This window comes from Rhodnius prolixus, unplaced genomic scaffold, assembly GCF_049639745.1.
Source record: "Rhodnius prolixus isolate KJV_2025 unplaced genomic scaffold, Rpr scaffold_5, whole genome shotgun sequence".
In the NCBI taxonomy this organism is placed as follows: Eukaryota; Metazoa; Arthropoda; class Insecta; order Hemiptera; family Reduviidae; genus Rhodnius; species Rhodnius prolixus.
This window is the reverse complement of record NW_027411624.1, coordinates 17,519,799-17,545,934: the sequence shown is the minus strand read 5'-3', so window position 1 is coordinate 17,545,934 and position 26,136 is coordinate 17,519,799. Positions and strand designations below refer to the sequence as shown.

General features: G+C 33.1%; 1 protein-coding gene across 3 annotated transcripts in view; it reads left to right on the top strand.

The window, feature by feature from the left end:
- LOC141458465 (lachesin-like) overlaps positions 1-26,136 on the top strand; it is a 381,486-nt gene that overhangs the window by 152,725 nt on the left and 202,625 nt on the right. For 2 of the 3 annotated variants that reach the window (XM_074136460.1, XM_074136461.1), the window contains exon 2: positions 410-469. In XM_074136460.1, the coding sequence (XP_073992561.1) occupies positions 410-469 (60 nt within the window). Of the gene's footprint in view, positions 1-409; positions 470-18,545; positions 18,820-26,136 lie in introns of those variants that run through there. The other variant, XM_074136462.1, reaches the window with a different exon arrangement.

Here is a 26,136-nt window from a genome sequence, read left to right as displayed (position 1 = left end):
ACTAGGGTATTGTCGTAGAACGGTATTAATATTTGGTGAAGGTCAGCATTGTTTGTCCCTTCTAAAGGTATTTAACCCAAAAAAGATAGTTTCAATTAATTTTGGCAATGTGGGTCAATTTGTGGTCTTCTTTTGTGAATTAAATAACTTCAGTTTTAGTTGTTCTATATTAAAACTTCTATTTTGTTCAAAAACGTAAAAGTAAAGTTTCATATTTATATCACGACTATATTAATAATATTATTATTTTGTGAGGTTAGTAGTAATAGATTTTGCGTTTTTACTACTTGAATATACTTGAATACAAATCTACTTTTTTTTAATTATCCCATATATGAATGCAGGTAATCTGAACAATAATAATTCTTTAATGAAATTTTATTATAAAATATCTTCCTGTATGTTTCAGGGCTCCTGTCTAGGAGACCATCTAAGGGGATTCCTTTTCTGTTCGAGGATTTCAACATGGGTAAGTAACTCATTACATCAGCTCCTTTTATTGCATTTCATAGAATTGTTATTGTAACTATTTGCAGTAAGTTGTTCTTTATTTAAACAAATGGACATAGAGTACATAATAACTGTGATTTCATCTTATGTTATTGATTTACATGATCGTCAGTGGCGTTGCTAATACAAAGTTTCTCAATTATATTGCTAAAATTTTAATTTTTCTAAAAATTGCCTGAACAGTAGTAGAAATAATTAATTACCTGTAGAGTGTTTTCTTACATGAACTTAATTAGTTTACATTAATTTATACATGAGCATTTAGGTATAAACTTGCTCCAAAGTAAAAAGTAAAAAATGGTAACTAACTTAAAAAAGAACAATAATAATGACCAATAAATTTTAGGTAACTTCATTTAAAGTAATACTTTTGAAGAAATTTAAACTTAATCTTCACTTAGAGTCAGATAGACTGCCAAAAAAAGTGCTACACATTCTTTACTCTCATTATGCATAAGGTACACAAATCAATTGCAAAGTTTATAATTTGTTTATTGTACAGTCGACTCTCGATAATTCGAATTTTTCGATAATTCGAACTCTACAGCTGTTAACTTCGGTAAATCGAAAAAATTCAGTGTATTTAGATACGCTCGATAACTCGAAATCCTTTTCTTAACAACAGGGGGAGAGAAGGATCTATAATTCGAACGAGGCCGCTTCCCCTCTTTATAATTCGAATTTTCCCTAGTAATGTTTACTTCTCATTTTCCGCTTACTCATTTCCTGCGTAATGTTTCCCTCTCCTTTCAGCCCAGTTTAACTTTCCAGATCTCTTTCCTAGTTTCTCACGATGGGAAGTACGTCTCCCTTACTGTGTCCGACAAAAAAAAAATTATCGCGGCCGTGGAAAGTGGTTCGAAACAAAAAAGATATCGCCAAAACTTTCAATATTCCACCATCAACGCTTTCTACAATTTTAAGTCACTTGACTAAGTCAAGCCACATTGTAACAAAAAACTGTTCTTCATTTTTTAAATTAGGTACATATGTATATTATTATTTATTGAAATGTTAATACATATGTAATTTTTTTGTTCTTTTTTGTCGTTTTCATTATTTTTACTTTTTTACTTGAGGCTATATATGTCTAAAACTTAGGTAAGCTCATACGTATTTTCAATATACATACATATATACATAATAAAAACTCTTAATAATTCGAATTTTTTTTACCCTTCTTGATAATTCAAACTTCTTGATAATTCGAAGTCTCGATAATTCGAATTTTTCTTGTAGTCCCTTGGATTTCGATTTATCGAGAGTCGACTGTATTTGTTTGTGCAGTAACAGATTCCCCTTCAACTTAATAATAGACCATCCAATCAATTTTTCATCCAGTCGATTGTAGATTAAATTATTTTTGGTTACTGATTTTTTTCTAAAGTGTGTAATGTTGATTATTGTTGCGTCTGTTTTTATAGTTATTTATTTTGCCTCTGCATTATTTTATCAAATCCAACCGATTGGTTTTACCATTTTGAGCAAGTCAGTGAAGTTAAAACTAAATTTTGCAATCAAAGCTTATTCCTTTTGATACCAAAACAGTTCCTTTACGATAATTATGTTTGTTAGAATGTGAATTGATATAATTAAAATGTTTTTTTAACGTATAAATTACAAAGAGGCTAGATTGGTTTCTGAATTTCTGGTTCAACCGGAAACCTTAGATAGCTGGGTTCTTCGTTTCACTTCAAATATTGTACCAAATATAAATTCCATAAAGGAATCAGAAATATTTTAATTTACTGACCCAGATACTGCACTATGGACTTAGTAATGTTAATTAATTAATATTATATTTTTTAAAAGTTGTAGTAATAATTTTTAAATATAAATGTAATGTTTGATGGTTGAAGAGAATAATGGGTACAGAATTCCCTCATCTCTTATACAGATACAATCATTATAAAAGAGTAATGCATTATTTCGATGTCAATTTCGGGTTAAATCAATGCACATTGTAAAATATAGTTCTGTAAAACAGCGTTTCGCATCCTTTGGTGTCTATTGGCCAAAAAAAAAGAACAAAATTATAAGACGACCCATGTGCGTTGGGGGAAAAAAGGATGCAAATGCAGGACGATAATTTTATTTTACAGACATATGACAACTTTAAACCAGTATGGGTCTCCTGATCCTGATTCTTTGCTTCTTGCAAAGCCATGCAGGTACCTTACGCTTACTTACTTTTCAAAGTGTTTTATTTTAGTTGTAAAGGTTTTAATAATCTGTAGCTAGTTTCAGTAAAAGTTAGTTATGAATGCAATGGCTTTTCATATACATAAATGGTCGCAAGTCACGACCTAAAATTGGGACGCATCCCAATGGTTACGATCCACTAATGTAAAACATATGTTCCACGACACTAAAGATGACTTAGGCCCTAGATCAGTGATGGCGAACCTATGACCCGCGCAAGCTTTTTCACTGACCCACAATTGCTAGGCAACCATTTGTGTGTTTACGCCATTTAGATTTTCTAATTGTGTGGATAATTTATATTCTATCTGTATTTTTTTTCAATCACGCATTGACACAAAAGCAATTTTAATGCTATCTATACCCTTTAGTATGATCATTACAGTTCTAAAACGCAAATGACGACAAATGCTTTTGTAGTATTTGAAATAAAGCAAAAGTATTTACAAAATATCAAATAAAATGTATAATTTTACTCATATTTTGTTTGTTAAAAAAATCGACAACCCAATGCAAAAATAACCATATTTAGATTATTCTTCAGATAAAACACACTTTTGTAAGGTTTTGTTCAGTTAAGTTTGTAAAAAGAGACTTCCATAGCACTTGTTTCGTCCCGTTTTACCCGTTAAGCTAACTGAATTTTAAAGATGTTTAGTTTTGAAAATATTCAGTTTAAAATTTTTAAACTTAACTCTTGTGCAAATAGGCATTAGTGACCCAAGAGCTAGTACTAAAAAAAAATGAACAAAATTTGACCCACATCTCAAAACGGTTCGCCATCCCTGCCCTAGATCAAAGTTTGGCTTATAAATGAATATTGATGGCTGAACTTGGTAATTATCTTTTATTCCTTACTTAATGGTAAATCGATGAAGTCAACACTTGGTAAATCTTGGTAGAGTGGTACCAAAGGACTTTATTCGTGAAAGTAGACGGAAGCTAAGCATTTCTTTCGTGTAACTTGTTTTATTTAATCTGGTGATAATATGGATGTTGAGGATATCTTCTGCAGCCCACCTGAACCGAAGAAAACTAGAGCAAACTTTTACCGTCCATGAAAAGAATGGAGAAGAACTTGATGTTGATAAGGACGATCACGATGTTGACATTGTGGTAAAAACCTCTTTCAAGAGCCCACACCCTGTATGTTCAGCCTCTTTAAGCTTTGGTACCACTTATTTCTGGTTTTTCTCCTTCCACAGTTCTTCACATCGTGCTTTGTGTAGTGTTAAACTTCTTTTACTTACTCTACACACACAAAAAAAAGAAAAAGTACCATTAAAAAAGTACCCTGCAGTACGTTTTTATTGGTCTTTAAGAATTATTAGTACCCTTAATTGCAGTACAGATGTTAGGTAATACAATTTCCTTTTAATTTTTTAGAAGCAAATTGTTGACCTGCTATCATTTTGAATCGCACCACAATTTTAGTGAGTTTTTGTTTCTAACTTTTAATTTCTTAAAAATTATGTTGATTCTTTTCGTAATTTGTTCTATTCTAATTTTTAAGGGCATTTTATTTTGATAATACATTAGGTTTAATAATGTTAACGATAAAACGGAAACATGTGTTTCACTTTTAAGAGATAGAGTTCGTTATCAATTATTCAGTATTTTTCACTACTTTTGTTTTTATACAAGATACTTTCCGGAAACTGATGCGGCTAATGGCTACACGTAGAACATTTAATGTCCACTTAGAATTTACTTTCGTGGCACCTTAAGTGAGAGCAAAATCTGATGTCTACTTTCGCGTAGTACCACTTGGAATACTTCTTGTAGGAGCAGGCGAACGGAAACCGTGGAGGACTTGCCACTTTACCGGAAGAGGTAGGTAAAGAAAGTCATTCAAGACATCTGGGTTGTTTGTGAGTGGGACAGAAGCGTGGAGCCGAGATATCCCAGACTGTTACTTCCCTTTCTTCACCAAGAAATCTTGCGACCCATGCCTAGGAGTACGTAGATGGCTTAGGGGTGTCAATCGAAAACGAAGCCTCCATGATCTATTTAACGTAAATAGCCTTCCCTGGCTCAAGCGACCTTGAGAGAGAGCATTTGACTGGCCCTCAAAGACTAAATCGTGCGGTACCAGAGGATATAGAGTACCTAATTAGATTTTAAGGCTTTAAACAGTGCTCATCCCAACTTTAGGCTTCCCACTCTTTCTATGGGATGTCCCAAAGAATCTAAGTGTTTCTGGTCCGGATGTTGAAGGGGATAAGTGAGGAAATTGTTTAATTTTTCGATTTTATTTGTCATAATTTTTTTAAAATCACAAAACTGTCCCAAAACAAAATCAATAAAAAAAAGGAAACAAAGAATAATTTAATCATTAAAATAAATGTTTGCTTCTGGCATTATGTAACTGATAAGGTACAGATTGAATATGATGGTAGTTTTAGAAAAAGTATAGCAAACAAAACGAAATAAACAAGGGAAATATTGTACTCTGAAACTCTAAGTCTAGTTCGGCATGGTGTTCACATTCACAGCTCTAGCAAACTCTAATAGAGTTTATTTTCGTATAAATTCAATCTAAGGTAGCTCAAATCTACTTACATCATTCTTACTTCTCCCTTTAGATTCCTTACAAATCTATTTTTCTAACTTCCATTTCACTTTCTGTTTGCTTCTAGCAAAGATAAGACATATTTATAAGGTCTACTTACAAAATACATTAGTTACCTTTAGAAATAGATATTTATAGAAATCGGAACTAAATTAATAATTCTAATAAATCTTTAATAATCTTCAGTTATGATTCCCCATTCTTCCTAATTCCTTTAGATTTATCATTCATTCTAAAAGCATAATCCGTTGTCGGAAAAATGTAAGTACATTCTGGGAAGTGATAGCCAGCACATCTTTTGTATATTTTGAGCCACAATATTATCAGCAATTTTAACAGCATTGCCCAACCTTTTTTAGCTCGTGTACCACATGCTAAATTATACCACTTCGTAAAAATGATTGTATTTCGTGAAATTGGTTATTCCGAGTGTGTTATTTTACTATTATTATTATTTTTATTTGTATAGAGAAACAATGTATCTGTTACAAAAGAGTTCTAGGTTCATGTTCACTTTATAAACTTAGTAAAGTGTAAGATCTTAGTTTCAAAACTTTGTTTAAATAATTAAAAATTGCGTACATATTTTTCGCTTCAAAATTATTAATTAATTTACAAAGTTCTTCTTTAGGATTATTATATTTGTGCCCAAATCTTATAAATTAATTTCTTTTAAGCATTCAACTACCTGTAAGTGCCAATTAAATTTAATGTTGCTTAGATAGAGCTTACTCATTATAATCAGTATCTTTAAGCAGATTTTTATATAGTTTTCATTTAAGTTCTGTCACTCTATTAAATTTTCTTTATCATTTATTGATAATGATGAAGCTTTTCCTAAATTTTCTTTATAGAAGGAGGTTTGAAATCCAATTATCATTTGTGTTTTCGAGTTTTGGAAAATACTCAATTTTAATCCTGTTAAATGTGCCATTATATTTTCTCGTATAACTTGAGACAGACTAACCTTATTACTGTACATATAAACAGCTTTGCAGTATAATATTATTAATTAAAATATTTTTTATGAATTAAAGGAAAAACGTTTCTATAATATTTTTATGTTTTATTTTTTTTAATTTTTTATGTCCGCCATTACTGATTATTTTTCGTGTACCACCAATCAGCAACTCGCGTACCACAGGCTGGGAAACGCTGTTCTATAAGAAAGGACTGCTTTAATAAATACAGTGGTACCTCGGTTCTCGACCAGAATTCGTTCCGGAAGTGCGGTCGAGAACCAATTTGGTCGAGAACCGAAACAATTTATCCCATAAGAAATAATGTAAACTATGTAGTTTATTTCGTTTCTAAGCCCAAGAAATATGCCAGTTTTACTGGCCTAATTTTTTGTATTTCATGTAAAAACATGTATCTAAACAAGAAATAAGATCTAAAAGTGTAAATATAAAAACAACTCGGCTCATCTCGGGTGTTGCGAGTTCCAAATGTTTGTTCGGATTTCAGGACAATGTTTTCTCGAATTTCTTGGTCGAATACCGATTTGTTTGAAAGTCAAGTTGTTCGAAAACCGAGGTACTACTGTATTTTCTAGTCCCCAGTTTGAGATACTTTGTGTACATTAACGGGAAAGTTTGGAAATATTTAATAAAATGTCGTAATCATGCTTATCAACTGAGGAATTAGTATAATTTAGAATAATGCCTATTGATTGGTGTCCTTTGGTACAAAGACTTTACTTTTTTTCTCTACAAATTTAAGTCGGAACTTGTTTTTTTTTTCTTTAATTCCAATTTCGTATTATTTATTTGTATTTTGCTCCTTTATAATGATTTTTATTGGAGCATTTATTGAGTTCTCGTCTGAAGACTCCACTCAGACGGTCCAAGACCAGAAGATATGTCTTTAGTTATAATACGTATTAAATGCATTTTAGTTCATATTTAGTTATTTTTTTTTTGTAAGGAATTTTATAATTTTATGTTACTTATGAATATAAAAGTAAATATTAATTAATGAAGACAATTGTTATTATTATCATCTTCTATAATATTTTTCTAAAGTTTTTTCACCGTGGAGGTGGATGAGTGTAGAGAATTAAATACATTTTTAATTAAATAAATTTAAAGGTTTCTCTCGAAATTAGGACAGGGAAATGTCGAAGAAATAACCATTAGATTATTATTTTTATGTTTTTTGTCTAACAAAACAACTTTTTTTTTGCTTTTAACTTACATCGTAATTAATATTGGTGATGTTTGTTTTTTTGCCTTGGTGGCTAATTAGGCGGATTGTTTGAGAGAGGTACTAAACTTTTTTTTGGTTGAGGGGGAGATTTTGAAAGGGGGCAACTTTACTCTTTTTCTTTGTAATGCAATGCTAGTGACTGCTCCAACTCAAATGAGAATTATTTTCCTTTGCCCTTGGCAAATTAAATTCAGAATAAGATAGTTTCAAAATATAAAGCTGTATTATTACCACCTTTTTTATATTTTTAGTAAATTAAAAGCACTTTTAAATATACGTAGTTGTGCTAAACAGTTTGATTTAACAGAACACTCTCAAAGCTAGCCTTTGATATTTCTCTTTGAAATAAATATCAGTGGGTCGTCAAGGTGGGAGCATATTATCGCTCTGCTTGAAATGTAATGTGTGGGCGTTTTAAGTTCAGCAAAATTTTAAAACGTCAGACACGTATAAATAAAATTTGAAATTTGGAATGAGTATTCAGTTTAAATGTTTAGTGTATGAACATAGTGGAGTCATTCCATGTCAAATCAACACGGGGTCTGAACCTCACTATCTCGGATTTTCTTGAAATTTGGCACATGTCTACTAATAATAATAAATAATAATAATAATAATAATAAGACACTTTATTGAAAATAATTACAAACTTTAGAATTGAAAACAAAACAAAAGCGTATACGGCTTGGTAATCCGTCAGCCGGAAGTTAGGTGCTTTTTATAATATAATATAATTAAGCAAAAATAAAACAAGAAGTGACTTAATGAAATGATAATTGTATAAAACAAAACCTATTATTAATAAAGAACAAGAAAATACATAATATTACAGATAAGATAAAGAAAAAAGAAAAAACTCGCCTCCATAAAGTACATTCATTGAAAAAGTAAATAGAAAAATTAAAAATTAAAATTAAAACAAAAATAAAATTAATAAACATGAACATCTTCATAAACTAATAATTAAACTCTTGAATTAATTGGTATCTGTACAACCAGGCAGAGCGAGCGTAATTAATAAGATTGAGACAGTTAGTAGAGTTTAAAAGCTCTCTTAGATTGGGCAAAGTTAGAGAACGAACACCAAGGTGTCGCACTCTAAATTCTGCCAAGATAGGACAAATAGCCAAAAAATGGACTATGTCCTCTCTAGCCTTTAAATTGCATAGTGAGCACAACTCTACCTCCCTGTCAACCCAAGGGGTAAAATTCAAATAGAGCAGTTCGCATCTCATCTTAAACAGCCAACGTAATTCCTTTAAATTTAATTCTGTAGTCTGAGATGAAAAAGAAAATAGACCAGCATTAACATTAAGCTCTCTATAAAAAAGGTATCTATTAGAATCTTTGGCGCTTGCAACACACACTTCCCGATGAACTATCTTTATTTTATTTGACAGAATAGCAAACTGATTCTTCCACAATGAAACATTATTATAGGAGAAACAGAAATTAAGATTGTACTTTTCAGCCAGTTTTATCCAGCTGCCAAACCAAAAGGTTTTGTGTTTAACGATTTCTAGTGCAACTACTCTAGGGAGTCTATATGCCGGCAATTCAAGGATTTTCAAAATGTATCTGAAATGGAGCCCTAAAGTAAACGTAAATAACAAATCAACACCAGTTTCAAGATACAGCATGAAGTTTGGAGTAATTGAAGGCAGGGAATATAATTTCTTAATAAAAAAACGCAATAATTTCTCCAATACCTCATACTGCTCATACCCCCAAACCTGAGCAGCATAACAAGCGATAGATCTGAAGACAGTATTAAACAGTTGGAACTTATGGGACAAGGGAACCATGCACTGAGCAACAAGGACTGACCAGACTGTATTAAGGGCCATTTTAGCCATAAAGACTCTCTCCTTAATGTACGTTTGGAAGGAAAGGCGAGGTGTCAAAGTAACCCCCAAATATTTATATGAATTGACCACATCTATCAGCATATCCCCATATCTCCAACTTTCCCTTGACGAAAGCCTACCTCCTCTTCTAAAAACAACAATCTTGGACTTCGCCAGATTTACCTCCAAACCCCACTGTTCACAGTATTTTTTAAGGATATTAATATTGTTCTGAAGTTGGAGTGGATTCTCGCTCAGGAGCACAATATCGTCAACGTACATAAGTACTTTGACAGTAGTATTAGAAATTCGTATTCCACCTTCCAAACAACCAGGCAAGTCGTCAAGGAAAAGAGAAAACAATAAGGGGCTCAACAGGCAACCCTGCCTGACACCACTAGATACCCGAAAAAACTCAGAGACCCCATTATTCCCCCTAACAGCAGACACCGTTACAGCGTACAAGGATTTCAGAATAGTAAGCATTCTTGAGGACACGCCTAAATTATACAACTTCAAAAATAATGCCCTACGATTAACACGGTCAAAAGCAGCTGAAAAATCAACAAAAAAGCAATACACCTTTTGACCTCGTTTTAAAAATTTTAATTTAACAATACTAGTAAGAACAAGCAAATTGTCAAGAGTGGAGTAACCTCGCCGAAAACCCGACTGATATTCACTCAAAAGATCATTTTCGACAATAAAACTATCAAGGCGCCTTAAAAGTAAACCAGTAAAAATTTTAGCAACCACATCTATACAGGAAATGCCTCTATAATTAGACACCTCATTAATTTCACCGCGTTTAAATAAAGGAAACACAATAGATCTGCTAAATGAAGACGGGGTTATACCAGTTTCATAAATATAATTAAAAAAAGACAATAGTCTCTCAAAAAATACATCAGGGGCATTTTTATAGAATTCCGAGGCGATTCGATCAAAACCAGGAGCTTTTCTGTTTCTTAAATTCGCTACCACTGTCTTTAATTCGCCCAGTGTAAAAGGAGAATCAATAAAAGAATTAGTGATAAAAGGCTCAGCATAATGAACTAGTACATCTGAAACAGGATTAAGAAGATTATCAAAGTGAGAGACCCAGTCGCACATTAAAATTTTATTACCACATACAAATTGTTTTTTTTTAAATTGGTTAAAAATTTGCCACAGTTCCTTAGAATCCCGCACTGATCTACAAGAATCTACAAGGGAATCGTAATACACTTTCCTTTTGTTCAAGCAAACTGATTTAAACTCCATATTACTCTCCAGATAAGCACTCTTAACATATGACGAACCAGTAGCACGAAAGAGTCTCAGCAAATTAAAAGACCTATTTCTAGCCCGAAGGCAGGCCCCATCAAACCAAGGTTTCTTTTTGATTATTCTAACGAAATTGGAAGTTATAGAAGTGGGACAAGAACTTTTAATTGCATTCGTAAGAGTGTCTAGCCAATCTTGAACCCCAGAAGGAAAAGTACAAACACTACTTAGAAGAGAATCCAAATTTGATTTATATTTATCCACCATATCCTCAGACCAAAATAACTGAGGCATTAAAGGCAAAACTAACACTTCTGAGGAGGGTGCAAACTTTAATGTAATACTGAGAGGCAGGTGATCAGAATAATTAACAGGTAAAACACAGAAATCATCTATAACAGACAAACAGTCTAAAGAAATAGAGCAGATGTCATTAACAGAGCAGCCATTATTGCTTAGATAAGTAAATTCGCCCATACTATCCCCCGGAAATCTACCATTTAAAATAATTAAATTATAGTTTTCACAAAGCTCAAGAAAATCAGTACCTCTTTTATCTAGAACCCCATCCTTAGAATTCCTAGAGAGTTTACACTTACAGTTATCAATAAACACATCCTCGGGAAGAGACTGCATACATGCAATCCTAACATTACAATCACCCACCAACATATAATCACAAGAATTATGCTCACCTAAAAACTGAACCACTTTAGAAAAACAATCATTCCAAGAGTTACAGTTAATATAAAGTGGATAAATAAAAAATGCATTATTAGAAATATTCACAGAAATTAAATCAGTCCCATCAATTCTTACAAAATTAAATAAATTTTTTGGGAGAGATGACCTAATCCCATAAAGCTCACCTCCACTGGCTCTACCATAAATAGAAGATCTCTTTGCTGGCACAAAGTGTAAATAATAATCACCAAAATAATCACTACAACCAGCATCATCAATCAAAAAGGTTTCAAACAGAAGGAAAATTTCAAACTCATGTACAAAATTTAAAAAAAAAGGATCTCTAAATTTAGCTTTTAAACCCGCTACATTATATGAAAGAACACGTAAATTATTCTCATTAAATTCACTACACTTATTTATCTTACTGATGTGATTCCGACTGACGACAAAATCTCATGAAGCTGCAGGCAGTGAAGATGAGCCAGAACGAACAACAGCCTGACGTTCACTAGACGAATCCATCCGATCTGCACTTACATTCGCCATCTCCTTCACCTTATTATCCAGTTCGCACCAAATGTATTTCTTCCCTTCAACATAAAGAATGTCCCTTCTCAGGACGATTCTCTTGGTTTTATCTTTTTGTAATAACTCCTTTCTGAATTGAAGGAGATGTTTCCTTCTTGCTCTAACGGCAAAAGAATAATCACGGTCAATAAAAAAACCAGATCCTTTTAACTTTTTAGTGTTCTTCAACACTTCCCGGACAGTATTAGCTCTAGTGAAAGTAACTTTAAGCAAATGTTTCCCCGAATTACCAATATTTATTTTGTAAACATTTGCAATATCATGAAGCGAGACCGGAACCTTTAAAACATCTTTGCAAAACGTAGATATAAATTCTGAATCTTCCACATCCCTATTATTCAAACCTTTAAAAAGAAGATTGTTTTTTCTACCTTCGTTCTCCATCACCTCCAATCTGTATTCCAAAGTATCGTTTCTCTTTTGTAAATTCTCAACAGATGCTCTTAAGAACCTATTTTCATCCTGTAAGGCAGAAAACTGAATTTTCAGCTCATCCAAATCCTCCTTACGAGCAAGTCCCTTAGCATCTATCATGGCGCTAAATTCAGCCAATAATTTACTCAAGGAGATTTTACCAACATCCAGTTCACTTTCCATGTTAAAAGGTATTTTACAAACAGAACTTTTTCTTATTTTAACATGTCTACTATTGGTATAGACTTTGAAAAATATGAAATTTTACTGTGATATGTCAACTGGTTTATGAGTTACAGGGCTGTAAAGTTGCCAAAAATGAGCTGAAAAACAGGGAACCCCGTGTTTTTGAATTACTGTAGAAGCTTTCCTAATTGAGCTACAGACTTGGGATTGGTGTCATTTTATAGCATATATAATGCCCTTTCCTGTGATATGCGACACCATATGGGTTAGGATAAATAAAGTTTGTTAAATTTAATTTTTTTAAAAAGTACATATTTTAAAATTAATTCCATGAATAGCTAGTAGTGTTATGAATCACTGGGCAAAATATTAATTTGGGACGACAATGGCTTCATTGTTAAAAAAATTTAAGACTAAAGCTCCTTTTCATGGAAAATATATTTTAATAAAATATAAATCACATAGTTAATTTTTAGTCACCCAGTGGCGACACTCCATTAACGTTTTAGAACAGATGCACTATACTGCTCTTATGAGGAGAGTAGATCGCGTAGCCAACTTCTCTTCAATTTCCTTGGAGGATTACCTGGTAATGTGGAAGTAGATAAGTGTTCAATTAAAGGATTAGGATGAGCTGCTGTAAAAGAATGAAATTTTAAGAAATGAGTTTTAGTAAGGTCGTTAATGAAAGGGATTTTGAGGTCATTATGAATGGTGAGGTTAGAAATATAGAATGGAGCGTTAAGTAGTTTTCAGTGGTATTTTTGATTGTGAAGTCTGAATGAGTAAAGAATTGGAACGTTTAGTCGATCCCCATACTTCAATGCCTTATGACCAAATAGGTCGCTGTATAATAGTCTTTTGTTATGTAGGTTGAGTTTAGAACGTTTGTCAAGGCGAGAAGTTTTGTAGCGTTGGTTAGATTCTTGTCTTTTCAGTCTAGTATGGGGATTCCATGTCAACCGTTTGTCTAGGTGCAGTCCAAGGTAGCGTACTATGTCCACAGCTGGTATAGGAGTTTGGTTCAAGATGATTGGAGGTAGGATTTTCCGTCTGAGAGTAAATAATATAAACTTTGATTTTGTAACGTTAGTTTTGATACGCCATTTGATAAGCCAGTCATGTAAGTGGTTGATGTGTGTTTGAAGAGTTCGTGTAGCAATAAGAGGATTGTAATGAGGAGATAAGATAGCAGTATCATCAGCAAAGGTGGAGAGGATAGTATTTGGATGGTGATGTATGTCTGCTGTATATAAGGTGTAATGAAGAGGACCTAAGACACTGCCCTGAGGAACACCAGCTCGAGCTAGACGGATATCAGAGTCTGCTGCTCCACAGTTGACTCTGAAATATCGTTCTTGTAGGTAGGATTTGAGGATGAGGTAGTAAGTATGAGGAAGAATCTCCCTCAGCTTAAACAGTAGTCCCTCGTGCCACACCCTGTCGAACGCCTGAGCGACGTCAAGGAAAACACTCGGGCAATACTGCTTTCGCTCGAGGGAGGTAGCAATAGTATTTACAACGCGAAGCACCTGTTGAGAAGTTGAGTGATGCCTCCGAAAAGTAAATTGTTCTTAACATATTTTATTTAAATAATTAACAACAGGCATTACAATCTTTACAGCAGTAAATTGGGCGCTAAAGAACGACTTTTTGGCCAAAGAACGACTAGCTACGTCTTAAAAAAGATATTTACATCAACAGGGTAAAACTCCGTTTCCTTTACAATCAAGATAGAAAACGAAATATCTTCCAATTTGTAACTAAATGCCCATACCTTTAACAACGGCCCAGACTAAGACATTTTGTAAAAGATTCATTAGAGATCAAAGAACTGAACGACTTATTTAAATGAAGTGAAAGTTTTAATGCCATTAAGCGGGTTGTATTTCATCGTAACTGTAGCCTTAAAAACATATACCAATTTCCTGAATTTAGAATATACAAACTGTTTAAGTAATTTACTCTTTATTCGATTCCTTTTGATTCTTTTTGAAAAATGTTTCTGGTTAAATGATTTTTAAGAAGTATTGAAGAATATCTTGGTTTCTTTTAACTTTCATTTCTAACTTTCAGCATGATTAAGGGTGCTAGAACCTTTAGACTTGTTGCGAGTTGAGAATAAGATCATACTTAGCTGCGTGTTCAAACATTATATCGTAAACATTTTGACAACGTTTATTTATTAGTCATTAAATTAATAATAATAATAATTTGTTTCTTTAATTGTAGTAATTAATCTTCGTAAAATATAACGCATTATTTCAAATTACAGAAATTCCAAATTCAAAGGTCATCTCTAAATTTAAATTTCCATTTATTTGCAAAATTTGTGTTCAGAACCACATTATATTGCACTCGTATACATACAGTACAAACATGAAGGACATGTGTCTCAGTGAAATAGCTGTCATTACTGAGAAATGCACCTGCCGACAAGCATTGAAAGCTTTCGATTACTTAATAATAGCTAAGAGCTTTTAATTTAATTTAAAATTAATCATATAGTGTGGGATTGAAATACTTTGTTGGAAGTTATGATTTTGTAATATTACCAAATGTCTCAAAGAATTTTTCTTTAAGGATAATGAAGAAGTAATTCTACATTATAAACCACTAAACCAAACCTGCTTCTTATATTCTAGTACATTCTCATACGTGTTCAGTTTAATGCGTAAACCTTTTCATTCCATTCAACACAACGAACATATCATTTACTAACATTTATCACATTAAATAACTCTTCTCTCAAATGACTAGACAGTGATCAGTGCTTCAATAAATCATCGTGTAATAACTAATTCTAGGACTAAATGATAATAGAAGAAATGCTCTTTAACATCTGAGGTCACTGTTGCCCGGAGCATTTTTTTCAGTGCGCTGCTGGCCTCCGAACAGGCAATCTAAGGGCCAACAGGTGGATTCGAACTACGAATCTCTGCGTGGAAGGAATCCATTACTCTAAACTCATAGCTAATCTCCTACCTGAATATTACATTGTATTATTTTATCTGTTCCTTTTTCCCTGCATTCTTTATCCTTCATATTTTAACCTTTCTATACTGTTACTTGCTATGAAGGTTATAATGTTCCTTACATTGACACTTCGTGTACTCGTATTTTTGTTCTGTTTTGTACATATTCATAATGTATTAGTTTTAGTAAGGTCGTTAATGAATGGTGAGGTTAGAAATATAGAATGGAGCGTTAAGTAGTTTTCGTAGTATTTTTGATTGTAAAGTCTGAATGCGTAAAGAATTGGAACGTTTAGTTGATCCTCATACTTCAATGCCGTATGACCGAATAGGTCGCAGTAACAACAGGTATAAGAGTCTTTTGTTTTGTAGGTTGAGTTTAGATCGTTTGTCAAGTAGTCTGGCGAGAAGTTTTGTAGCGTTGGTTAGTTACTTGTCTTTTCAGTCTAGTATGGGGGATTCCATGTCAACCGTTTGTCCTAGGTACAGTCCAAGGTAGCGTACTTTGTCCACAGTTGGTATAGGAGTTTGGTTCAAGATGATGGGAGGTAGGATTTTCCGTCTAAGAGTAAATACTATAAACTTTGACTTCGTAACGTTAGTTTTGATTCTCCATTTGAAAAGCCAGTCCTGTAAGTGGTTGATGCGTGTTTGTAGAGCTCGTGTAGCGCTAAGAGGATCGCAATGAGGGGATAAGATAGCAGTATCGTCAGCAGAGGTGGAGAGGATAGTATTTGGATGTTGAGGTATGTCGGCTGTATATAAGGATTAAGAAGAGGACCTAGGACACTGCCCTGAAGAACACCAGCTCGAGCTAGACGGATAAAATGTATTATTTTATTCTGTTTTATTTTATCTTTCAAGGTGCCCATTTGTTTCTTCCTTCAAGGCTCTAAAGATTTCCTTTATCCTTACAAAGGAATATATATTTGAAAAACATTTTTGTTTTTCAGAGAAATTTGTTTAATGGCACTTCCCGGAAGTACAATATATCTTATAAATTCACAAAATATTAAAACAAAAAACTAATTATTGCTGGAAAAATATTCTATTCATCTACAAAATTTGCTGAAGTTATCAATTGCTTATTACCTCCAGATATTAGAGAATGTTAGAAATCATAATTGTCAATTAAATTCGTAACTAAAGGCAAAAGTTGATAATACTTTATGATTTATATAACACCAAAATAGTTTTGTTAAATGTTTGCAATAGTTTTGCGTTTACGGCAGCCGTTTAGGAAACCACTTCATACCGTAAAACTAATTTTATACAGGAATTTAAATGTCGATTTTCATAAATTACAGAGTGTAACTTCGTTTATTGAATCGATCGATAAGTAAAATTTAGTTAAATATATGGTTGTTTGATTTTGATTAAAAGCAAAACTGTGGACTGAATTATATATTTTTTTTACGTTTAAAAGTTATTTAAGTGAAAAAACTGATATTACATTATTCAATAATGGTGACAACATTCAGTTACATTATTAAATTATAAAGTACGTATAGAAACCATTTAGGTTATAAAATTAATGATAATGGAAATAATGGTTTCCGTTAATTTCATTAAATTAGATTGAAAAGCAAAAAAATGGAAACAAAAATAAAATTAAAGATGCATCTAAGTTTATTGAATTATTTTCAATGCACTTTCGATCTCCAGTCAGTGTTTTCTGTAACGAGAGAACATTATCGAACCGCTCCTGGAAGAGTAAATCTAGAAGCAGAAACTGGATTTAAACCCGCTATCTTAGCTTAGTAATCCAAGGCTTGAATGAGGCCCAACTACAGTGACCTCCATCTTCGAGTTTAATACAAGACACCGAATGAAGGCTTTTTGGAAGGATGTCCTCTTTAGTATTCGACTAGCTGATTGACAAGGGTGTCCCAGCATCCGGCAACGGAAGAATGATAACGGATAAACTGTGGGTCCAAATAATTAAGATTTAGGGAAAATACAAAGATTATAAAGCCTTTGCTCCAAAAAAAGACAATTTTAAAATCGCTATAGTTAGGGAGATCTTTGCTGATAAGAAAACTTTTTATGTCTTAACAAGAACGAATTTTATTTGATCTATAGTTTTTAATGGAATTAATGCCCCATTTAATTTTATTTGTTATATTTTTTTTACTTTATTCAAATATGATGATTTACTTTCTTTAATTATATCATTATTTCATCTATTATAACCAGGGAACGGATTCGTATGTATTTACATATTTTTTTCTAGGCAATTTACAGACGTTTTTCAACTAGAAGTATTCATACTGACACTTTTTAAGCCGTTTGAGTCTACTTTTATTTCACATATTTCCACATATTTGGATGTTATCGCATATTTATACATATTTGATTAAAATAAATAAATATTTCTACATATTTAATCAAAATATGTACATATTTTTTCATATTTTTCATTTTGGGCATATTTTCATAATTGGGAGGTGGTTGACAGGAACTGTGAACCACAGACTGTAGGGCTGTGAATCACAGTGGGTACAATGGTTATTGTAATTTACACAGAATGCTGCTAAACAGTGACGGGCACTTGTTAGTTCTTTGACGTTGTCTATTCTTTCAGCTCGTTCGTTGAAGTGTCCAATTCATATCGTTCGGTCACTTAGTGTATTCTTTTTTGGGTGAAATGCCACGAACATCGGCCTCAAACAAACAACTGGTTGCTAAATATCTTCGCGAGTTTCCAGCAGAACTTTTTCGAAGTGATGGAGACATTTTGTACTGCACAGCTTGTGACAAGCGCGTTTCTTGCTCTCAACGTTCCCAAGTCACCCAACATATTGCCACCGGATCGCACATAAAGAATAAAAACAGAAAGAAAGAGAGGACGTCCTATCAAGCCTTCCTTACATCTCCATCATCAAGTAAATCTACTCTGAGTACAGATCTGTGTCGGGCTTTGGTTAGAGCAGATATCCCTTTCCACAAACTTAAAAATCCTCATTTCAAAGGATTCTTAGAGACCTATGTTGGGAAAAAAATGCCTGACGAGAGCACTCTGCGGAAAAACTACCTGGAAGATATCTATAAAGATACACTAACCAAAATTCGAGAACATATCAAAGATGGACCGATTTGGGTGTTAATTGATGAAACCACTGACGTTGAGGGCAGGTATATTGCCAATGCAGTTATTGGAAAACTTGACAGTGATGCTGATGTGGATTCAAAGCCATTCCTTTTGAACTGTGAGGTTCTCGAAAAATGCAATCATTCCACCATTTCACGATTCTTCGATGCCTCAATGCATATCCTATGGCCCAGTGGAGTTTTGAACGAAAAAGTTCTTTTGTTTCTCTCTGATGCTGCCCCCAACATGGTCAAGGCTGGGCAATCTATTCAGGTATTTTATCCTAAGATAATTCATGTGACGTGTATTGCTCATGCCTTGCATCAAGTAGCAGAAACTGTTCCTAATAAATTATTATAAATTGTAAAAATGTTCTTTTCTCGTATAAATAATTATAACTTGCCAAAAAAAAAAAAAATCCATTTTCATAAAAAAAAATGTCCATTTTACTTAAATATTCCAGAAAATATTTTAAGAAAATCGCATATTTTCCACATAATTGACGAAAATAAATGCATATTTTCATTAAATTTTTGGCATTTTTAAATACATAAAAATCCGTTCCTTAATTATAACAGATGAAAGGAAAAAAAGTAAACCATTTCTAATTGTTTATAGGAATGTTATTCTAATTTATAGGAAACTTCTACACCAAATGGTAGCTGTCAAACCCTAGAATTACTAAGTAGCTCTAAAAAAATCTATTACGTTGCACACTAATTAAGGTGATGATCGTTGGTCAAATATCCATCAAGTCCTGTTTTTTAATTTAAACTTTAGGTTGTGGAATTTGATGTAGCAGGATTCGGATGAGTCAGCGACAAATGGGAATCTAGTTTGGTTATGGATGGTGAGATTGCTTTCATAAAAGAGGAGGTCAATTTATTATTCGAAAGATTCTTTTTATTCAGTTTAGATTGGAAACTTTTTGCTGCACTTTTAGAGTTTAAATTTGTTATAAGTCCAGGCGGGAACGATTAAGGAAGAGTAGAATCTTTTTTGATCTGTAAGAATCAGTTTTCATCTTTTGCCAAGTAGTCTCTTGAGGATTTGATACTTTTGTTAATTCCAACCGTTTGTACCCAAGCTGATTCTACGTAGCTCACTTGTCAACGCAAAGGATTGAGTACTTTTCATGACTGAAAGGTAAAAGAAACTGTTATAAGTAAAAAAGAAATTATTTTCAAAAATTTCACCATGTTTAATTGACTTCTCTCCATATATCTAGTTCAGCGGAGGGAAATCCAGTCTCTCTTGCTCGGCGACAGACAAAGGGACAGACGAACTGCTAGCTTCAAGTTGTTGAATGTATGAACGTACCGCTCCTAATCAAATTCCATCTCTCTTCTCAGCCACTTTAGACTAACCTTGCTCTATGTAAACATAAAAATTCACTTTATCTAAACCAGTTCGTGAGTTCAGGAATTTACAATTTAAATTGTCAAACTCGTTTGCAAGACTCCTCTACATACATTATATACATCTACACATGCTCATAAAAGTTATTGAATTTATTATTACCCAAATGTTTTTCTTCATTTTTTACAACGAATTTCACATTTCCTTTTTTCACTATCTTCTGTCCTTTTTTTTAGCTTTCCCAGAAAATAAAGATCCATCAATTGTTTGTACAATTATTTCGTGATACATTGTTTTATTCTAATAAAAACAATATTATTTTAACTACGATGGAAATGTCAAAAGATTGATCATTACATTTATCGTATTAGAGCAGCGGTTATTGAATATTTCCAAAAATATATCATAGAAACTGAATTTGATTCCCCTTTATACCACGAAAACAACAAGTTAAAGCAGCGGTTAAGTAAACATAAGAATATTTAGTTAAAAAAAAGAAGGTTTTATAAACCGGCAAACTACTTAAACCTAAATAAAAACGTACAATTAAATAATATATTTATTTATTTATATAGATTTTATGAACAGAAATACAAATTTAATTATAATTATTACCAATGATTCTCTTATTGAATACGAATTTGACTTTTTATAGTTTCTGCTCTCATCGTTTTAAGTTCTGTAGAATTTTTTAACTGCCTCCATAACTTGGAAGATGATGACACCAATTTGTGGTAGCCATCACAACCATTGAAAACATCTGATAGGGAGAGGATATGGGAACAGTATCTTGGACCAAATAGTACAAAATAAAATGCAGTATTAGAAGAAAATATTGTAATTGGAATTACAGTAAGTTGGTTGTGTTTTCCTTAGATCAGTGATGGCGAACCTTTTGAGCTCGGTGTGTCAAAATTTTGAAAAATTGAAACATAATTTTTGTGGCGTGAACCACATCACAAAATTAAAGACTAAAATAAAAATAGAAATATTTATAATTTTTTTTGAGTTAATTATTTGTTTAATGTCATTTTTTTTTTAATTATTATTAATTCTTTTAATGAAATTCACACCTGTACCTACAGGGTAAAATAAGTAAATGCGATAAGTGTCTAAATAATTAACGTGTCAGACGTGAATGACGGTCATCCAATGATGGCCGCCATTAGTCACCCAGTTGGTCACGGGGCCAACGGCGCCTCAGCCGTCTTCGAGGATTGGAGGGTAGTGTAGTTGTAGACAAGTTTGCAGCTAAAGAGTTGGGATGAAACGAGATGAAAATTTTTATATCGGATTTTGGCAAGTTCGGAGATGAGTGGAATTTGGAGATCTGTATGTATTGGTGTGGTTGCTAACATAGAATGGAGCGTCTACTATGCGGCGGAGTATTTTGGATTGGAGTGTTTGCAGTCTATTGATTTTTGATTTTTTAGCTGTTCCGTAAAGTTCGAGTCCGTAAGTCCATATTGGTGTGAGAAGAGCTGTATAGAGTCGTCGTTTGTTCTGTAGTGAGAGTTTTGAGCGTTTGTCGAGTAGTCTGGCTAGAAGTTTGTATCGTTTGTTTAGTTCGGTACGTTTAAGTCTCGTATGGGGGTTCCAGGTAAGTCTCTTGTCTAGGAACATTCCAAGGTACCGCACATGGTCGGCTAGTAATGCCATTTAAAATACAAAAAACTAAAATTATGAAACCAATGATTTACATTTAGAGACTTGTTTTACATATTTCATTGAAATTATTATTTTTTTTTTTTTTATTTATTAATGTTTATTAACAGGAATATGAAATTATTATTAATAACCAACTCTGGCCGTTTTGAGAGACAAATACTATTTGAATTATGAAATTTTTTTATCTTTAAAGATGCGCGTCACCAAAAATGAGCTCGCGTGTCATAGGTTCACCATCACTGCCTTAGATATTCAGTTTTTGCTGTAACAAGGAGTGTATGTTTACCTTTTCCATTTGTTTTTTGTTTTCAAGAGTTCATAACAGTATATCCAGGGAAATCTTCAAGTTCGAATCTTCTCCCGATCAAAACATTCTTCTTATAGCGAGGAAATATAAATTATATAAAGCTTAAATGATTGATTGGTATAAGAAAAAGAATTGAATACAAGTGTATGCAATAGATATGAGCAAAATTCAATGATAGGTTATGTAAAAATTGGCAAGAAGTTACATACGAGATGTATGGAAAATGTCATGGTCCATTGAGGAGTAATGAATATAAAATTATAGAAGCTCCTGTGGAGCAAGAAGAACAAGTATGAACTAGATACAGAAGGATGGTAGGATGTTCCTTGGTGAGTGGATGCTATAGGAAAGGGAAGTACAATGAATCACAAACAGGCAAGGAAATGGTTAATAATTCATAGAGCAATAAGCGTTTAGCTTACCCAAGACCTTACTTCCCCTGGTCTCTTCGGGCAAGGTTTTGGTTGCTAGTAGAAGAGTGGTAGGTGGAAGGAGTGCAAGAGAATGATAGAGACAGCGGGCGAACACCGATTGACCGTATAACTTCATGAAATTCATACTGGGATTGTTTCAAGGAGTTTGAAAAGGGGAACAGTGTTCCCCGCTCTATCGCTGTGACCCCTAGCATCCTCCAGTCTCTTGCTATCTCTATTCGTCCGTCCGCGGAATCCTAACGTAGCAGGATGCTACCACCAGATACAGCGAGGTTGGGTAAGATACTGTCGCCCAATGTAGGGCATGGGTTGGGTTTCTGTAACCAACCTCTAACTCGTCTTCTCTCTAACACTGCGGACGAATATTTTGTGCTTGTTCTATTTTTATTTTTAACCAAACCCATCATCAACTTCTTCGATCTTTTTTCTGTAAATCAGATTTTCATTCTTCATACAAAAAATAAAAAATGTTTTATATTTAACCAGGTGACAAAACAACTATTTTTGGTTAGCCTCTGTATGATTGAATCCTTGAATCCGTTAATTTGGTGGAGTAAATATCTGTTTCTTTGTTTTTTTAAAAATATTTATTTCATTTTATAATAACATATTTCAGAATATGCGATTTAAACTTATAACAATACATATTTCTATTGTTCCATGCGAGAACTCAGTTATTCCACAAAAAATCAGGTCAAAAGTTTAAATGTTTTAGAGGAGTTATGCAGCCAGAAGATAGTTACGATAAAGGAAGTTACGCTGCCCGAAATGAGAGCAAATTTAAGTAATTTTAAATATTCATGTTTCCAAATGCTGCAGTGCCTAGTAAAATATTACTTACCTGACTGACCAAGAGCTCAAACTTTAGCTTCAAATTTATTCAAGTATTCTGTATAGTGCTTCTTCAATAGAATAATATAACTATTGTCTTTTATTATTATACATTAATTTTTATTCCTAATTATGGGTACATTTCTTACTGAATATGCTTTTTTAATTATATACATCATCTCTCTCCAATGATGTGTGGCACAGACCCTCTTAAGATGTATCTAGTTGTGTAATAATAACAAAAATTTATTTTTTTTTAACCAGGTGCTTCGCGTTGAAGGCACTATTGCTACCTTCCTCGAGCGAAAGCAGTATTGCCCGAGTGTTTTCCTTGACGTCGCTCAGGCGTTCGACAGTGTGTGGCACGAGGGACTACTGTTTAAGCTAAGGGAGATTCTTCCTCATAATTACTATCTCATCCTCAAATCCTACCTAAAAGATTTGATATTTCAGAGTCAACTGTGGAGCAGCAGACTCTGATATCCATCTAGCAAGAGCTGGTGTCCCTCAGGGCAGTGTCCTAGGTCCTCTTCTTTACTCCTTATACACAGCAGACATACCTCAACATCCAAATACCATCTTCTCCACCTTTGCTGACGATACTGCAATCTTATCTCCTCATTCCGATCCTCTTATCGCTACACGAGCTCTACAAACACACATCAACCACTTACAGGACTGGCTTATCAAATGGCGAGAGAGAGAGAGAGAGAGAGAGAATCGATTGTAAAACAAAACAAAGGGTGCTGCCCAAATAGATCGGGTTGCTAGACACACAGCGTACCAATCAGTCAATCAAGATATATAGACAAAGTGGAAAAAAAAAACTAACGTTACGAAATCAAAATTTATAGTATTTACAGTAAGACGAAAAATCCAACCTCCCATCATCTTGAACCAAACTCCTATACCAACTGTGGTAAAAGTACGCTACCTTGGACTGTACCTAGACAAACGGTTGATATGGAATCCCCATACTAGACTGAAAAGACAAGAAACTAACCAACGCTACAAAACTTCTCGCCAGACTATTTGACAAACGTTCGAAACTTAACCTACATAACAAAAGACCCTTATATCTACTGTTACTGCGACCTATTTGGTGATACGGCATCGAAGTATGAGGATCGACTAAGCGTTCCAGCTCACTACGCCTCCAGGCATTACAGTCAAAAATATTTCGAAAACTCCATAATGACCTCAAAATCCCTTTCATTACAGTTCTTGCTAACAATCGTTTTCTCAAATTTTCATTCCTCTACAGCAGCTCATCCTAACCATCTCATAGAACACCTATCTTCTTCCACATTACCAGGTAATCCTCTAAGAAGATTGAAGAGAAGATGGCCTCGTGATCTACTCTATCGTGAGAGCAAAGCACGTTACTGGAGTGACACCACTGGGTGCCTTCTCCACTCATGATTTTCTTTTATTTCGTTTTTCTTTTACCATACTTGCTTGTTGCAACAACCGTTGCAGTGGTAAATTACAATAAAAGATTTAAAAAGAAAAATTATCAGCCACCAGCTCCCAAAATATTCCATTAGTAGTTATTTATTTAACAAGTGTGGAAAGTAGTACTTTTCCTCACGCGAGGCAGGGTTTGCACGCACGAGGAGCGAAGCGATGCAAGTGCAAATTGCCGAGTGTGAGGAAAATACTTTACACTAGAGTCAAATATTAAATTTTTCCTCAACCATTTATTAACTAATAAAATTAAAAATTTCATTTTTACAGTCTACAAAAAGTAATTTATTTATTATAAACATTTATTGTTATATTACAATTATTTACATTACTTACGTATTTACATTACTTATTACATTTACTGCTGTTTCTTTTATTGATGGAGGAGTGTTTTCTAAACAGGCATCACTAGAATCCATTTTAAATTTCTATAAGGTAACACTATAACCTTTTTAACTGTTATAATTAAAAATATCTAATTATTTATTAAAGTATTATTTTTATTTCTATATTCCTTTCAATTTTTATTTTATTTTTTAATATTCGTTTTTTAATTATTTAAATAAAATAAATTTAAATAAGCTTATTAGAGTTTTACAGAAAATATTTATGTTAATAACAAAACTTCTTATATCAAGGAAGCACAATAAAGTTTTTCCACTCACTTGTGCGGAAAGTGACACTAATGGGAATTTCCCCCCCACTAGTGTGGGAAGTTGGGCATTACACAGCTGATTTTAATTGAGTAATGAGAACTTCCCTACATGGTTGCAGAAAAACAATAATAATACAAACTAAAGAAATCTGTTCTGTTTAAAAATAATTTTGAGACATGAAAACCTCATGGTCATATTTTAGATTGAAAAACTCACTTTTATTAATTGATCTGAAATAAGTTCTTTTAGAACTATACTATATTGTGAAGCAACCTTTTAAATATTGGTTTGGAGCCCCAATTGTAGCAATTGGGCAATGCAGTTGTCTATTACTGTAAATACTGTGATAACTAAACTGTTAATTATGTGCAACTTAGTGAGATAAAAATGAAAATTAATAAGTTGGTAGAAATGGTTGGAATGTGTAATTCCATTTCCCCTCGTTGTCGGGAAAGAAAATTATTGAAGAGAATAAAACAGGACTTATTATCATAAAAAAAAAAAGAAAGTATTTTCGTGGAAAATAAGTCATAATAACCTTGTAAAATAATGAGAAGATGGAAAAATATAGCATAAAACTCAAGTAGTGAATAAATTTAGAAAAAATGTAATAAATGTATTTTGTATTCACATTTTATATTGGAATATACAACTTCACCTTTGAGCTGTTCTGAGATATTACAATCGGAGATTCCCTCGGGTAGCAAAGGTACGAGGGTCGTTTGAAAAGTCCGTGCAAAAATAAAAACTACTTAATTTTTTGAGGTAAACCTTTTTTATTTTTCAACATAGTCTCCTTATAGGCTTATACACTTCGTCAAACGCTGCTCTAGTTTGTTGATCCCTTCCGAATAACAGGATTTGTCCA